This window comes from Aplysia californica, unplaced genomic scaffold (assembly GCF_000002075.1).
Source record: "Aplysia californica isolate F4 #8 unplaced genomic scaffold, AplCal3.0 scaffold01329, whole genome shotgun sequence".
NCBI lineage: Eukaryota > Metazoa > Mollusca > Gastropoda > Aplysiida > Aplysiidae > Aplysia > Aplysia californica.
In genome coordinates this window covers 88,558-104,083 of record NW_004798599.1, presented here as the reverse complement: position 1 = coordinate 104,083, position 15,526 = coordinate 88,558, and the positions used below count along the sequence as shown (strand labels likewise).

At 39.4% G+C, this 15,526-nt stretch overlaps 1 protein-coding gene across 2 annotated transcripts; it reads left to right on the top strand.

The window, feature by feature from the left end:
* Window positions 1-562: 562 nt before the first annotated feature.
* On the top strand, window positions 563-7,794 carry LOC101854136. 2 transcript variants are annotated; one of them, XM_005112592.3, is made up of 2 exons: window positions 563-769; window positions 3,469-7,794. In XM_005112592.3, the coding sequence occupies exon 2, from the start codon at window positions 3,491-3,493 to the stop codon at window positions 4,253-4,255; it is 765 nt and encodes a 254-aa protein (XP_005112649.1). In that variant the 5' UTR covers window positions 563-769; window positions 3,469-3,490; the 3' UTR covers window positions 4,256-7,794. The 2 variants fall into 2 exon arrangements, with proteins under 2 accessions (XP_005112649.1, XP_005112650.1); XM_005112593.3 differs by having other exon boundaries at window positions 570-668.
* Window positions 7,795-15,526: the final 7,732 nt, after the last annotated feature.

The window sequence follows — 15,526 nt, the reverse complement described above, 5'->3', positions numbered from 1 at the left end:
GAGCTAGGAAGAATGGCCCTGGACAGAGATAAGGAAGGAGCTTGCATGTGGCCTATACCCTACCAGGGGTGAGATTGGCACGGATGATGAAAATATTTAAGGTGTCCCGCACGCTCATATGATCTTATGCAGTTGCGAGCGCCGTAAAACACTAACCACCCCCCCCCCCCCCCCCCGAATTTTTTTAAAAATTGCATATCTTTTTGTATTTTTCTTTCCACAGTTTCCACATAATGAATTTTATCTATAAATTATTTGAAGCCGTGGTATATTTTTTAAACTAAAAAAAATACCTTCTCAGCCCAAGAAACACGCTTTAAAAATTCAATTTACTTCAGTACACGCATGGCTCCGTTCTTTGTTTATAGGCCTATGTTTAATTATGTCGAGTGTGCCTGGTCGAGTCGACGACTGAAGTCGCCAGTTGTAATGAGCGCATACTGCGCCTGGTGACGAAAGTCGCCGACGGTACTAAAAGTAAACGTAATAGTTATTAAATTTATTACTCTCTGATTGCACGAATCCACCACAGAAAGACGGTTGGGGAAACCCCAAGTTAAAAATAGAATGAGAGGCGTCGGCTTGTTTGAAAACGGAAGTGTATTGCTCCGTAGACCGTGGAAGATTAGAAATCCTTGAAATCTTGGAACCACAGCCTCAAATTCTTGGTACAGGAGAGTGAGAGAGAAAGAAAGATAGGAAAACACGAACCTTTTTTCTCACATTTGGATAGGCCTATTCAGAAGCGTATCTATTATAAAAGCAATCGGTAAGGTTAGATATAGATTCTAACGTTAAACTCTTTCGACTTGCTTGTCCATGAAGAGTACAGAATGGGAGGCTGCTGCCCTTCTCACGCCTTTTCAGAAAATCTTCCTTCTTTCGTAACTTGTACATTTCTTTTTGTTCCCGTTGTCGACTGTTGCATGAGCCCCTTTGTCGTCTTTCCCAATTGATTTTCAGCAATTGTATTGTACTGAAGAGAGCAGTTCTGCAACGAGTGACCACTATTAAATAGAAGGGAGTTTGGGTTTGAGCTAGAGTTAGGGTCAGGGTGAGGTAAGTCGGTAAAAATGTTAGGGATGACTAATCGTTGCTGTGGTCACTCACTCTTTGAACGGAAGTCCTTGCGTTAAGGAAGCAAGTTACGACAACAATCTTGTGGTATTGTAACGATTTTCTATCATGTACACACAATTCATTATTTTTACTCTTACACACACCTGTGGCTGTAAACATCGGTTTGATCGTTGAGTTAAAATTTAGGCTGGGCGGCTCTTTTTCTCAGAACGCTCGGGAAATTAAACTTGCTTGACCCTATTTCTCCTAGCGGTTTACGTTCTCAAGATTCGTTGGTTATTTGGGAATGGAGAAGCGCGTGTGTGTGTGTGTGTGTATGCGTGTGTGTGTGTGTGACATGCGACAAAACGTAAAATGACGCAAACTATTTTTAGGTATGGTGGCCATCTTGTGTGACGTCAGACCGGGATACCCCTCCGATCACGTGACTACATCTAAATATAGCCAACCGCCTGTCACCAAAAATCGTGTAGAGAATCTTTGATGACATCACGCTTTGGTGCGATGTTTTTCCAGGAATACCGATGTAGTATCATGCATAAAAGTATGATGCTGTGCTCTGATGATTCTGCTGCTTATTATAAATCTCTTCTGTGCATTGTTTATCGCGCCCGCGGGGGAGGGGGGGGTGGGTAATCTTCTAGCATTTTTACGGCAATTTCCGCTCGATTAGATTGTCTTTGCATTTATCGGGTTTCAATTTCAAGCATCACTACCGGATTTCCGAAATGTTAGACTTTACACTAACATACCTGAAACCTTGTAACCAATCAGTAGAGCATGGCTGACGGGCTGCAGTTAGCAGCAAGTGGGAAATTTTGTAGTGCGAAATGCATCAATACGGATAATACGTCAAAGTCAAGCCACTGATCCAACATGTCGTTCCACGCCATATATAGAAGGTTCTCTACTACACAATCTTTGGTATCCACAAGGCCTTCTAATTCTGAAAATAGTCTGTGGGTATCCCAGGATGCGATGACATCACATTACTAAAATTAGCCGCCGATCAGGCAGGTGCGTCGTTCTACGTTTAGCCGCATGTGTGTGTGTGTGTGTAAAAAGGTGTGAATGCATTGGGGGGATGGGGAGTGTGAAGGGATTTTTTTCGTTTACATGAAGGATTTTAGTTTTTGCTTTGCTTTAGGGGAGACTAAATGTTAAATTATATGTTATTGCCAAAGTAAAGCAGTCTTGTTTTCTCGCAGTACCTTTTGAAGGCTTTTCAAATGAAGTATAGTCCAGGAATGTTGCCTGAACCACAATTGAATTATTATACATGTGAATATCAGACATTTAAAAATCTCTAGCTCTAGAAATTGAATTCGATGCAAAAAAAAATGCTTCTTCCTAGTCTTCGCAGAATGGCAGAATGAAAGATGACGCCGAACCCTCGCAAATAACCTAAAAATCTCGAGAACGGAAACCGTTCAGAGAAATAGAGGTCAAGTTTATTTTCCCGAGCTTTCGGAGAAATAGTCATTTCATAAAATTCAAGTGATAGAAGCTCTTAAATTCGCTTTCCTATGTCGCTCTTCTAGTGAGAATCTCCTGGAGCTTGGACTCATCATAAAATATCAAGACTGTACCACAAGTTGTTTGTGGCTGCCTACCTAGGTACCTCAACTTCTCGGAGATTGTTGAATTTACACAGTATTGCGTGTATAATTGGCGGTATAGACCTAAATTATTAAAGAGATCTGGGGATAAGACAATATCTTGAGTCTCATAGAATCAATTGGCTATGCTGGATGCTGTTTCGCATTTTCTTGCTTTTTTTTTTTTTTTTCATTCTTGTCTGTTTGTTTTAGGATTGTGTGATGGTTGGACCATTGTTATAGTAAAAGCGTGTCTGTCCAAATGCTGCAAGATCTATAAAAAAAATAGAATCTTTTTTACTTTACGTAAGTGACCGGATTTGGGTATGGGTGGGTGCTCTAGTTGGTGTGTTTTGCTCCTTCTTTCTTATCGAACAGCTATTGTCCTGATCTCTTCTCCTTCTTTGCTGTGTTTTTTTACTCTCTTGTAACACCTCTACTCTAACCTTTAGCTTCTTCTCTTCCTGTTCTTCTTCTTTCTTTTTTACTTCTACAAATACTGTTGCTGTTGCTGCTGCTGCTGCTATCAACTCTATTTGCATTGGTAAACGTATCATAAGTAGGTACCATAAATATGCAGAATGGGGGGGGGGGGGAGGAATAAGCCACCGCTCTTAAAAGAATTTGGAACCTGGATGAAAAGGAATGAAGCTCTGATGATGAAGAATGAAAGCAAACAGGATGAACTTTTTATGAAGTTTTCCTTTTTTTGAAAAATTCAATGAGATGTAATTTCAGGGGTTGGAGAGACTGAGAAAACTAAAGCTAAAACTGTCTTCTTTATACGTAGGTGGCAGCACCCAAATTGCGCCATGGAAAAATCGGATAACCCAGCTCTCAGTGTCGCGGAGGAGAACAACCTGCTGCTTCGCCTGATCGTGGCCCAGCTGGTGTCCATCAACAATCGTCTGGACACCCTCGAGACTCACATCAACCGCCTCCTGCAGCAGTGCCAGCTGGTTACATCGGCCACAACTGCTTCCTGTGGGCTGACACTGGCCGAAGATCAGCCCATCCAAGATGAATGTCAACTCAGCCAAGGTGAAGGTCAACTCGGCCAAGGTGAAGTTCAACCCAGCCAAGGTGAAGGTCAGGAGAACTCCAGTAGTGTGATCGCGAGCATTCCAAATGACATTGACAGTTTGATTACGGCCAAGGTGGAATCCATGCGTCAGGAGGTGTTGGAAAGGGTGGGACAGGCCATGCAGGACTCCATGCTCAGAACGAGTTCCGTGATTGAAAAGTCCATGACACACATCAGCGAGGAGATCAGGAAGACCCTTGACACGTCTATCACCACTTTGGCTGTGGAGGTGGACAAGCTGAAACAGGGAATGGAAGATGTCAACCGGCGAGTACAGTCTTTTTCTCCTCCTGCCCGGGAATCGGACATTCGCAACACCATGGAGAAACTTTCCCAGACTCTGACGGCAGCCAACAAGAAAAGTGAGGCAGAGGTGACTGAGGTGCGCGACGCTCAGGCCGAGCTCTCAGAGGAGATCAGACAGCTGAAGCTGGACATTAGACAGCTGCAGCGACAGAGAAGTTCGCAGACTGGAAGTGAGACTCAGGAGTGAGACATGTTTGCCTCTGCTTATAAAGAACGGTACTGCTTGATGGTGAACGGCAAATTTTTAGCTGCTGTTTGCACTTGTTACTATTATGTTATTACGTATTCATAAGAATGGTACTCCATGTTGATGAATGGCAAAGTTTGGTAGTAGCTGTTTGCAGTTGTTACTATTATGGCTTTTATAGAACAGAAAAAACTGTTGCTATATATGACTTTATGAAGAGACACTACACACCAAACATGTGGTCCATAATCTTTCATACAGTCCTTAAACATTTTCCCAACAACTCCTTGTTGGTGAATGGCAAAGTTAATTTGCTGTTGGCAGTTATTATTAGATGTATGTTATGTAACAATGACTTTGCTTGTCATTAGAGAAAGCATATCTCTAGACTGTTAAGATCATAGATCGTCTTTTCTTGTCCTTTTGTTTTATTTTTAATATAATATAAGCACAGAGATCTATGCCAATTATTAAATGGACCATTCTGGTGCTGTCTTATCTCGCTTGTCCTTCCTGAGGACCCCCTGTGTGTTTGTGAAGTGTTACAATGTACAGTGAGATACATCTTTTGCTCTTCAGACATGATGTACATGTATGCATCAAGTTTTAAAGGTCACTTGATGCAATGTGAACATTCTATAGCCCATGTCTTCTCTTACTCTTTATTTTCTTTCCTTCCTGATCCGAACATTCTATAGCCCATGTCTTCTCTTACTCTTTATTTTCTTTCCTTCCTGATCCGAACATTCTATAGCCCATGTCTTCTATTACTCTTTATTTTCTTTCCTTCCTGATCCGAGTTTACATTCCCTTTCTTCTTGATTGTTCATTTTTCACAAATTTCTTTCCGCCCGTCTTCTCTCTCCCTTCCTTTGCAGGTTGTTTTTTTTAATTTGAAGAGCAGGATATCATACGGTATCACTGGTTGCATTTTGAATGTTCATGCATGTGATTACACTGTGTCACTGTGATGCACATGTTAATTTTATTTAGTGAATGTTTTGAGTGATCTTGAGCTGCTGAGCTGCATTACAAACAGTTTTTCTGTTGTAAACTTTGTTGCTAGAACAAATAATCCAAGAGGGAAAAACTGACTTTGCAGCCTATAATATATTTAGTAAATATTGTTGCTATTTTTTTTGGTACCCAAAGGGCTTTCTCTCCTCTGCATGATGCCATCTTCTCGATTGTTTATACTTTATACGTACGTTCCAGTTGGTGTGTCAGTCTGTACATTTGGGATTGATATGACCTGTTTAAGGGGGTTGCTAACTCTTTTACTTACACTTATAAACATTTGAATTTGCCTGTGATCTCTGCTTTAAATCCAGACCTCTTGTTTCTATTCATGATGACACAAAATACACTATATGTCATGATAGGAGGTAATAAATAGTTTCTGTATACCTGATTAATCATCTATATATATATATAATAGATTAAATGTTGCTTTCACGAACTTCTGCATCACAAAATGTGATAAACGTAATATACTGTCATGTCAGGGCTGCCCTTTTCAGCCAAACTTAAGAGGCTCGTTCACCCTTTGGTTTTCTTTCTTAAGGGTTATTTAAACTTATACCCTGGTTTTAGTAACTTAAAGGGTTGTTGTTGTTTTTCTGTTCATGTCTGACAAACTAATCCTGAAAAGTTGATTTTCTCCTAATGGTCTGACATAGACAAAAGGTGACTGCCGTGTATGTGTGTGGGTGTGTTGTCAAATCGTTGACTCGGCTTCAGGATAGAGAAGGGGAAAAACAATGTTGCCAAACGCACACTACCTATGTTTTAAAAGCGTATGAAAACCCCCGAAACAATATTCTAAAGAGTAAGGCTTGCCCACCAAGAAAACTTCAAAGGGGGTAATCTGTGGGTTTTATGTGTAATATATACGCACATCTGTGGGTAATTGGGAGCCCTGCAAGTCAGTATCACCAAGCAAACTCTACCTTACAAAGAAACCCCATGATGTACAAAAACATATTACTTACACAGCACCCATCGCATACACGCATAAGGTCACACACTGCTCCTCTTTCTCTCTCTCACTCTCTTTCTTATTGTCACTAAATCTTGTACTATATCCCCATAACATTGTTAATATAATATATTATATTACATATCAACATACACCAAGCATTACCAAGAAATATAGAGTGATTACTGCATTCCCTTGATGAAAATTGCATAGTTTTAGTTTATATATTGGGAAAAGAAAGATGGCTTTGTGTTGTAAATTGATGTTATTATATAAAGCTCTTAATTTATTGCATGTATACTCTGAACTTAAAATACTGATGAAAAACTTTAATTTTTATTGAATTTCTAAAGTTCAACTTACTGCTGTCTGTTTACTTCAAACTCTAACAGTGAAAGTGTGCGGACGGATTTGGGTCTTTGGTCTTCAATTAGGATAGTAGCCGTACATGATTATTATATATTAATTTGTATTTCTTTCATGATTCAGATTTTTGTTAATTTATGAGAGGAAATTTTTTTTACTATGATTCATGGATTAGTACAAAACATTTTTACTGGATTTGGTTATTTTGATTTTTAATATCATGTTCTAAAGGCTATTACATTGGTAACAGACGAATGAATCATTTTTCTTAATATTCATTATAATGTGACATGATGTGTTGTTTATTTTTCTATCTAGGCTTTGAGAGAATGTGTGATTAGTCTTAGTTCAGTGTACAGCTAATGTGTAAACGGTTTTCTTTTTTTATTTATCATGGTGGTTGCAAGAAAGGTGAAGACTTCAAAATTCAGCCGGATTAAAATTTAGGCCGAGAGCATTTATGATGCTAGATATGACTTGCACAGAGGTCAAAATATTGTTGAATAAGCTGAGAAGTAATTTGTTGACTACACATCAAGTATGATCAAGACTTTTTTTTGTGACAACAGTTCAGTTGTTCGTACTCAGTGTTTCTACCTTTGGTTTTAAAGAGCAGCAGGGAAGGAAAGATGCGCACAATGAATATTGGTGTCTTTTAAGCAGAGGTGCTGTATCATCCCACGCTGTCGACATGAGTTTGATTTGTGTTTGGGGAGGATTTATTACCGAGAGCATCTTTGTCCATTGGGATGTTGTATCCCTCTCGGCCTGGACTGGCTCTGACTGACAGGGTTGCTGCAGCCTGCCTCCTAAATTAATTGTATTAATATGTTTTAATAGTACAATAATCTTGATTGGGCGTAAACCAACTAGAATTATTATTAAATCTTCACGTTTCAAACAGCAGGCTAGTGATATGTTCTTGATTCCCTTTTGCTGTACCATATATTATTTTTATTTATCTGTCTATCCTACCGACCTACCTATCATATCTGTCTGTCTGTATGTCTCTTTATATTATAATTAGATCTATATTATAATATTATATACTAGCTGGGTACCTGTTCAATGAACAAACTCAAAAGAATCGATCGTCAAGTCATTGTGGAACCAGTGTGCACTGCTTGTGAACGGAAGCCTCCCTTGTTTACTGTGGCGTCTTAGATGATGAACTTTCCCAAGATTAGATCAAAACGAAACTAATGAAAAACTGAAAATTAAACTACAGTGACTTCAGACTCCTCAATATACTGTGCACCCTTTAAATGATTCATTTTTTTCAAATTCGAAAGTTAAGTGGTTCCGAAGTTTTAGGCGATCAAAGTGACGATCTTTCACAAATATAATATATATAATATACACATAGTTTAGGCCTATGCTAAATGGTTTTCAGATTCCCTCATGTTGAGAGTCTGTGCAGGAGTTCCATAATGTTCCCTCTTGATGTTGTCTTGTTTGGCTCACACTTTGCACGATGTTACATTTTTCAAGTGACTTTATCTTGTACGCATGGTCATATTCATATTGTGTAGAGGAGGTGCCTAAATTTCTTGCTCAATTATCTTGGAATTGTTTTATTTATCGGTCTATTTGGTCGCTTTTAAGCACAAGGGGACTATCCCGAAAAATACTGTTTTTCCCTTTTGTTCAGTCTGTTTAAAAGACAAGGAGAGTTTTCTCTACAACCAGACACTTATACATGTATTATACGCACCAATGAAACCAAACTTCTCCTCTATAGGTAGGGCAATGCCCACTTTTGGTGTAGGTCAATATTTCTAGAAACCCTTGAAATCTGGGTTAGCCCGCTTGTCCTTAAAAGCGACCATTTAATTAATTTATTGATTTTGTTTATTTATTTGTTATGAATGAACAAATGTTACCCACTAACGTGGTCTTTCTTTATCATATGTTATCTGATCGATCATCTGCAAACTTAATTTTTTTAATGCACTCTTGGCTCTTGGACCAAATATGTATTTGAGTCCAAGTTGAGTTCCATTGGTGTGTTTGCTGTAAAAGTTTTGATTTCTTTAGAAATAAACAGATTTGCAAGCACCATTGCCATCTATCATTTTATCAATTCTGTCTCTCTTTGACTGTCCATCTATGTCTCTGTCTGCCTGTCTGTCTGCCTGTCTCTGCAGTCTGTCTGTCTGTCTCTCTCTCATATAATTCTCTCTCTCTCTCTCTCTCTCTCTCTCTCTCTCTCTCTTTCTCTCTCTCGTGTCTTGGAGAAGAAAACTCGTCTTTTTCTTTCGATTTGTTCCTTTGCGGCGTCTCACAGTCTGCAGTCTCATTTTGTACTTACAGTTTCCCCACTTCCTGTTAGAAATAAGGGAAGTCACTCTCACTCTATACTCTTCCTATTATGTCGCACACCTGGCTGAAATGAAAGTAGCCTTCACTCTTCCTTCACTTCGAGAATTCATAAACTTGAGTACAAAATAATACAAATGGACCATACAGACTCCCCTTCTGTCTCGACTGACGTAGACCCAGTCAAGAAAATGTATCAGGAAATTCCAAGAGGGCAACCGAAATCCGGTCGGAAGTGGAAATCAGTCCGAATGAAAAGGTGATTCTTCTAGATCTAGAATCTACTTCTCAGATTCAGATCGAGATCAAAAATTAGAATCTAGATCTAGACTAGATTAGATCTAGATTATATCTATGAGACAGAGCAGAATTGAGGGCTTGGGGTAGGGGTAAGGGTAGGGTTAGGGGTAGGTTTTGCGGCAGGGTTAAGGTTAGGTCTAAGCCTCTTCTTTATTATTGTGTTTGGTATTTTTTTTACTTTCCCTTCTTTTAGTTTCCCCCACACTTTGTCTGCTGATCCGATGCCCGCCGCCTCATTGATGCCCCCCACCCCCCATGTTTCCCACTTTCTTTGTTGTAGAAAAGGTAAAATTGAAGATTAGCAGATCACCTGGCACCTGCATATTATTAAAATATGAGCTGTGTAAAAAAAGAGACTGATTCGTTCAAATACAAAAGCCTGTGCCTGTGTCATCTCGATTGTTTACCAAGAAAAAGTTGTGTTGCTGTGTAGAGCCGAGCATACTTTTGATTCCATAGACCAGCGCACAATTCATTACGTAGATCTACGTCAAGACTAGCTTATTATTGTAATAATGATCAGTTGCCGGGGGGGGGGGACTGAGGCGTATGTGACGTTCAACACCCGGACCGATAGTTCTCAAGTTCCGTTCTCAAAATTTGTTGATAATTATAAGCGAATGGAGTGGCCCATGTGTGTGCGTGCGTGTGTGAGAGTGTGCATCTCTGTGTGTCTATGTGTAAGGTGTGAATGGAAGTGGGGGAATTTTTTTTGCATGAAGGAGTTGTTTTTGCTGGGGGACTAAATGAAAAATAGGTTACTGCCAAGGTCGAGCAGTCTTGTTTTCTCGCAATACCTTTTGAAGGCATTTCAAATGAAGTATAGATCTAGTCCGAGAACGTTGCCCCAGCCACAATTTAAGCATCTGAATATTTAGACATTTAAAAATCTCTTGCTCTAGAAGTTGAATTCGATGCAAAAAAAATGCTTCTTCCCAGTCATGGCAGAATGAAAGATGACGCCTAAATCTCGCAAATAACCAAGAAATCTCGAGGTCGGAAACCGTTCGGAGAAATAAGAGTTCCAACTTTTTTTTCCCGAACGTTCGGAGAAATAGTCACTTCGCTATTCTTATTTGGACCTGAGTCCGAATATAATTTTTAGCTATATATTCGGACTCGAGTCCAAATATGGGTTTTATCTATTCGGACTCGGATCTGAAAAAAATGTTTTTTTCGGACTCAGCTTTTAAGTGAGTTATGTGAGTGTAAAGAATATAGATCTAAATGTCGTGGGGGGGGATTTTACGTAAAACCAGAATTAGAACTAGACCTCCCTAGAGTAAAATTACCGGTTTGGTCAAAATTAGGACGAAAATAGGCCTGTCGACTTTAAAGCTTTATAATATATTATATTTAAATTTCCTATCTGCCTTGCCCAAGAGATAAACCGAAACTTGCTACAGGAAGCCCTGTGATTGGATGACCCCAGGAATGTACTGTTTCAGCTTGTTCGCATATATTTGAGGCCCTTACTGGGTGTGAAAGTGACGCCAGATTTATTTACGTGTTCAGTCACATTATTTTTATGTTCTCATGGATTCGGATAGTATTTTGACATTCAGTCATTTTCAATTATTATCACATTTGTTTCTTTGCAAGCTTAATAACATGATTTTTAATGCTTGTTATCAACACTTGGACAAGATGATAGTTTGTCTAAAGTGGTCTTCCCCTTTAACCCTCATCCTGCGGTAGCCGGGTTTATGTCGCCCGATAAGCCTATTTCGGCACCTCGCCTACGTTCTGGTCCCGAATCAGTGTAGCCCCTGGCTCAGCGCGCATTGTCTTACGTATCATTCGGGTCCCGAGTCAGATCCCCATTCACGCAGGTCAAGTGTGTGTGCGTCAGTCTGCTTGAGCTTGTGTGCGTTTGTGGCCTTCTTCTAGAACCGCCTGGGCCTACGTTGGTTCGTAAACGAGGCACATGTGTCTTTCAAAACATGCCAAGTTATTAGCTCTAGATGTTCGTCCAATGAAATTATAGAAGAAATTGGCCCACTTAGACATGAGGAGCTCGAAAGGATAGTCAGGAAACAAGACTTCCACTTCTCTATACAAAATATTTCAAATGAGCTTGATTTTGTATGAAATGATACTACCTGATAAAAAATAAGCTTTTTCGATAGTTTTGTATACCATTGTGCAGGTACAAAGAACAATTTGAGTGTAAAACATTCGGAAATTGACCTAAATTATGCCCTTTCGAACCTCAGGTCATTCATAACAACAAGAGCGTCCAGAAAGGTTATTCGAATGGGCGTAACTACTCGTAATGTCTTATCAGCTTGTGAGAGGGGGTTATTCATGTGTTTGTAACACTTTATAAATAGAAAGCTATGAAAGATAAAGGGTTATTTTCATCATCGGTTAACACACTCTCGCTGTATTCATGGCGAAAACACACGTTTCCCGGCGCGCGCGCTGTACACCAACAGTACACACTGAGTGACCCCGGCGGCCTGCCCGGCACGTCCGACGTAATCGGTTGCTGATAAGATACGCATCTGGGCACAGATGCAGGATAAGAGTTAATAGCTATTTTAATGAGTATCATGTATCTGACCCACTCTACTACACTGGTATCTGGCTCACTTAACTACTGTGGTATCTGACTTTACTCTGCTACACTGGTATCCGACTGTATTACACACCGGTATCTGACTCTACTACACTGGTGTCTGACTGAGCTATACTGTATCGGACTCTACTATATTTAAATTATACACAAATTCCTGATTCTTTATCATATAACCATTGGCATTATAATATTTTTAATATTTTATGAGCCCGAAGGATGAAACTACAGATTTTATGTTACAATCCGGGCACCCTCCCCCCCTCCCCTTTGGGCAAAAACGGCGTGACTGAACTGCAAATTCTCTTTCATCCTTGATAGGGCCCCATATTTAAATAACTCTCCAGCTTTCAGAGTTTAACAAAACGTAGAATCTAGGCCACAACCAGTTTTAACTCTTCTGGGGGAGGAGCTTCACACTGTTTTGCTGAGTTGATGAAGAAAAAGCTGTCTTAAGGACTGTTTTTAGCAAAATGCCGCTGTTGCTGTAGTGTCAACGAAAGTAAGGGAGGTTGCTTTTTTAAGTTTGTGTGCCACTCTTTTAGGGTTAGATTTAAAAACAAAATTTTAAATAATTTTTGTGTGCTCCGGTGCCCGAAAACAAAAAAAAAACCCTGCTGCCCGACCTGGTATGATTACTCTAGAATTGCCTATTAGGATTGTGTAATTGTGTCAAAAGTCAAAAGACTGCATTCTCATTAGATCTACCCAACCTGTGTCTAAGTACGCGGTAAACGACAACTCAGGATCTTTCCATCACAACTACAGCATCATCAGTACTTCCACCACCATTTGTCTTTCCACATTTTTTATTTGATTTTGTTTTGTGTTATAATTTTTCTGTAATTTTTTTTAAAAATCATCACTCAAAACCGACAGCCGCGGCCTCTTCCCAGCACCCCCCCCCCTCCCCTTGTGTTGCATTGCATAGCATCGCACTAGATCTAGATCCAGGCACTCTTCAGGAGAAGTGGTCCCGGTCTAACTCCATAGAAATTAATACCCAATCTGAAATAAAACCAGAAGTCGAGTAGAAAAGCTGACTGAGTTGCCAGGGTGAAAAGGCCACCAGTAAATTTATACAAAAAGGTCCAAATCCATTTTCGATGTATTTGCGAAATTTTAAGTTACATTTCCTAAATCAGGGGGCAAAAATACATGGAAAAGCCTCAAAAAATTCTAAATACTCCGACAGCTTTTTTACTTGACTTTCGTTTTTGTTTTCAATTGTTGTGTAGAGCTATACATTTTTATGGAGTAAGGCCGTGACCACTTCTCCCGAAGAGTGCCCAAAATTTATATGATATGCTAGTCGAGTAAAAAAGCTGTCGGAGTATTTAGATTTTTTTGGTCTTTTCCATGTATTTTTGCCCCCTGATTTAGGAGATGTAACTTAAAATTTCGCAAATACTTCTAAAATGGATTAGGATCTTTTCTATCAGCTGGTGGCCTTTTCACTATGCAGAAGGCCGATATTCTTTCACTTTCCCTCCCGTTTCACACTGAGCTACTATGTGATGTGACTATGTGTCAATTTTGTAAAGATCTAGGCTATTGATGCACTGAACACGAATGTGGACTTCATTTCGGTTGCAAATTAATAGTTTTAATATTCGATGGTTTCTAATGGAACTTGGCCCAACATCACACTAGTCACTCTCTAGTAATTTCTGCACTTTGGACCAAAGAGGGGATTTCGGGGGGAGGGGGGGGATGTTTTGACCCATAATTTGATGTTTTGCAGTCAGGTTCTTGAATATAATTTTGATGATTTCTGACAGTAATAGATCTAGGTCGAACACAGAAGATTCGAAATCACGCATATGTCGAACTGTGCCTGCAGTCGCGTTTTTATTTCTTCTTTATTTTGTCCCTCGAACAACCGAAGCTGTTCCCGACAAATTCGAGCTACTGTCCATGTTAAACTGTAGTATAATGTGTGATCCGTAGCAAAAAGTACTGCAGTTTGTCACCTAAAGCAGTGCATCTGTGTGCCGGGGTGAAAGTAAAAATTTACCTGGAAAGCCTATTTTTAATACTTCATTTTTCAACTTAAAAGTAGGCTATGCCATATAAGCTTTTGCCGATAGGTGGGTACCTAAAATGTAGCATGTAGTTGCGAGCACCGTAAAACCTCTACTAAATAATAAATAAATGTGAAGCATGCTGACAAAATGAGTTACTTCTTAGATTCGAGCTCTATGGAAATAGGTACATCACACTTATAGGTGAAGTTTTTACAATTTATAAGTATGAAACAATAATAAGCATGTCATACTTGTAAAATATGGCATCAATAGAAAATCTACTAATTTGACCCTAGTGTCGATTTTTGGCCAATATCTCCATTTGTGGAATGCAAGAAGTAACTCATTTGGTCAGCACGCCTCACAAATAATAGTACGTCACTTTTCAAAATCGCTTGGCACAGTCTTCGACTAAGCAGTCGATTTGTGTTTAATCTCCTTTTCATTTTATGCTCTGCAGACACTCGGAGATCAAGAATGTGAAAAGCTGGAAGTCAAGCTGGGAAGAGAAGATGGCGAAGAAGGAACAGAAGAAACGACTGAAAGAGATGGAACAGCAGCTGAAGAGTGAGAAAGCCAAAAGGAAAGAGGTTCGTATACTACTGTGTTTTCGTGACCTCTTTTTTTTATTTTGATTGTCTTTGCAGCTGAATGCCGACAGGATCTTTTTGTTTGCTGTTGTTTTTGTAAGCCTTTCAACTGTCCCCGCGGTTCTATGCAAAAAAAATTCTGAAATTATGCAAACTGAGCCGAAAAATGTTAAATTGTGCGATTCTGTTAATTTGAACAAAGATGATAACGGAAAATAATCAGAGATTATGCTAAAAATGATCAAATTTTGCTAAATTATGCGGGGTGCATAAAACCACGGGGACATATTCAAATAGAAAAAACAAAGAACATAGGATGTGACTGGAAAAGTAGAAAAGCGTTTTTGGGGGCTCTCGTGGCCTAGAGGTTAAGATGTTGGCCTCTCATTCAAAGGTCCCGGGTTCAAATACAGTCGTTATTCATTTTGCTTAACTCAACAATGACATACCTATGTTGACCTCTCAAAATAACATTTTGTTTACAATGTTACGCTCATTCTGCAAGCTCTGTCCTTGACACCCAATAGAAAGGAAGTTTAAGTATATATAATAATTAATATGGCCATACTATAATTTTTATCTTGCATTTCTTCTTCCTAGCTCTGTCACCCTGTAAAAGTAAAAGAATTAACCTTGAAAATGGTTTCAAAATCCATGAGAAAACTTGGAGAGAAAAAAAGGGAAGTTTTTTTTCCTCATTGATAAACGGAAACCCTGTTCTGGTGCTTAAATTAATGATAAATGATGTGCTACAACACCAAGCACTCATGCTATAAAGGAAGAGGAAGGCCTGGCAAAATCAAAAGGTAGACCGAGGGTGTCAAAGAAACCCTGAGAAAATATAATATCACTACTGCAGAGCTGGCCTAACATAGAAAACTGCATCTCCTCTCGATGCTTAACGGGAACAGAGAATGAAAAAGTAAATTTGTGAGGCATCGTGGTGGAATCAGGCTCTCGTAAATTTTTGGGCATATTGAGTTATTGGTATCATCTTAAAGCTTGTTCATTTGTCTTGCTTTCAATGAAAAAAATTACCCATCCATCTTCAAAAGAAGTGGGGACATTTTGGATTGAAGGAGGTGGGGGTCACCTGATTTGAGAGGTAAAATT

Coding starts and splice junctions, on each gene's coding strand:
- LOC101854136 (XM_005112592.3), top strand. CDS start 3,491: ATGGAAAAATCGGATAACCCAGCTCTCAGTGTCGCGGAGGAGAACAAC.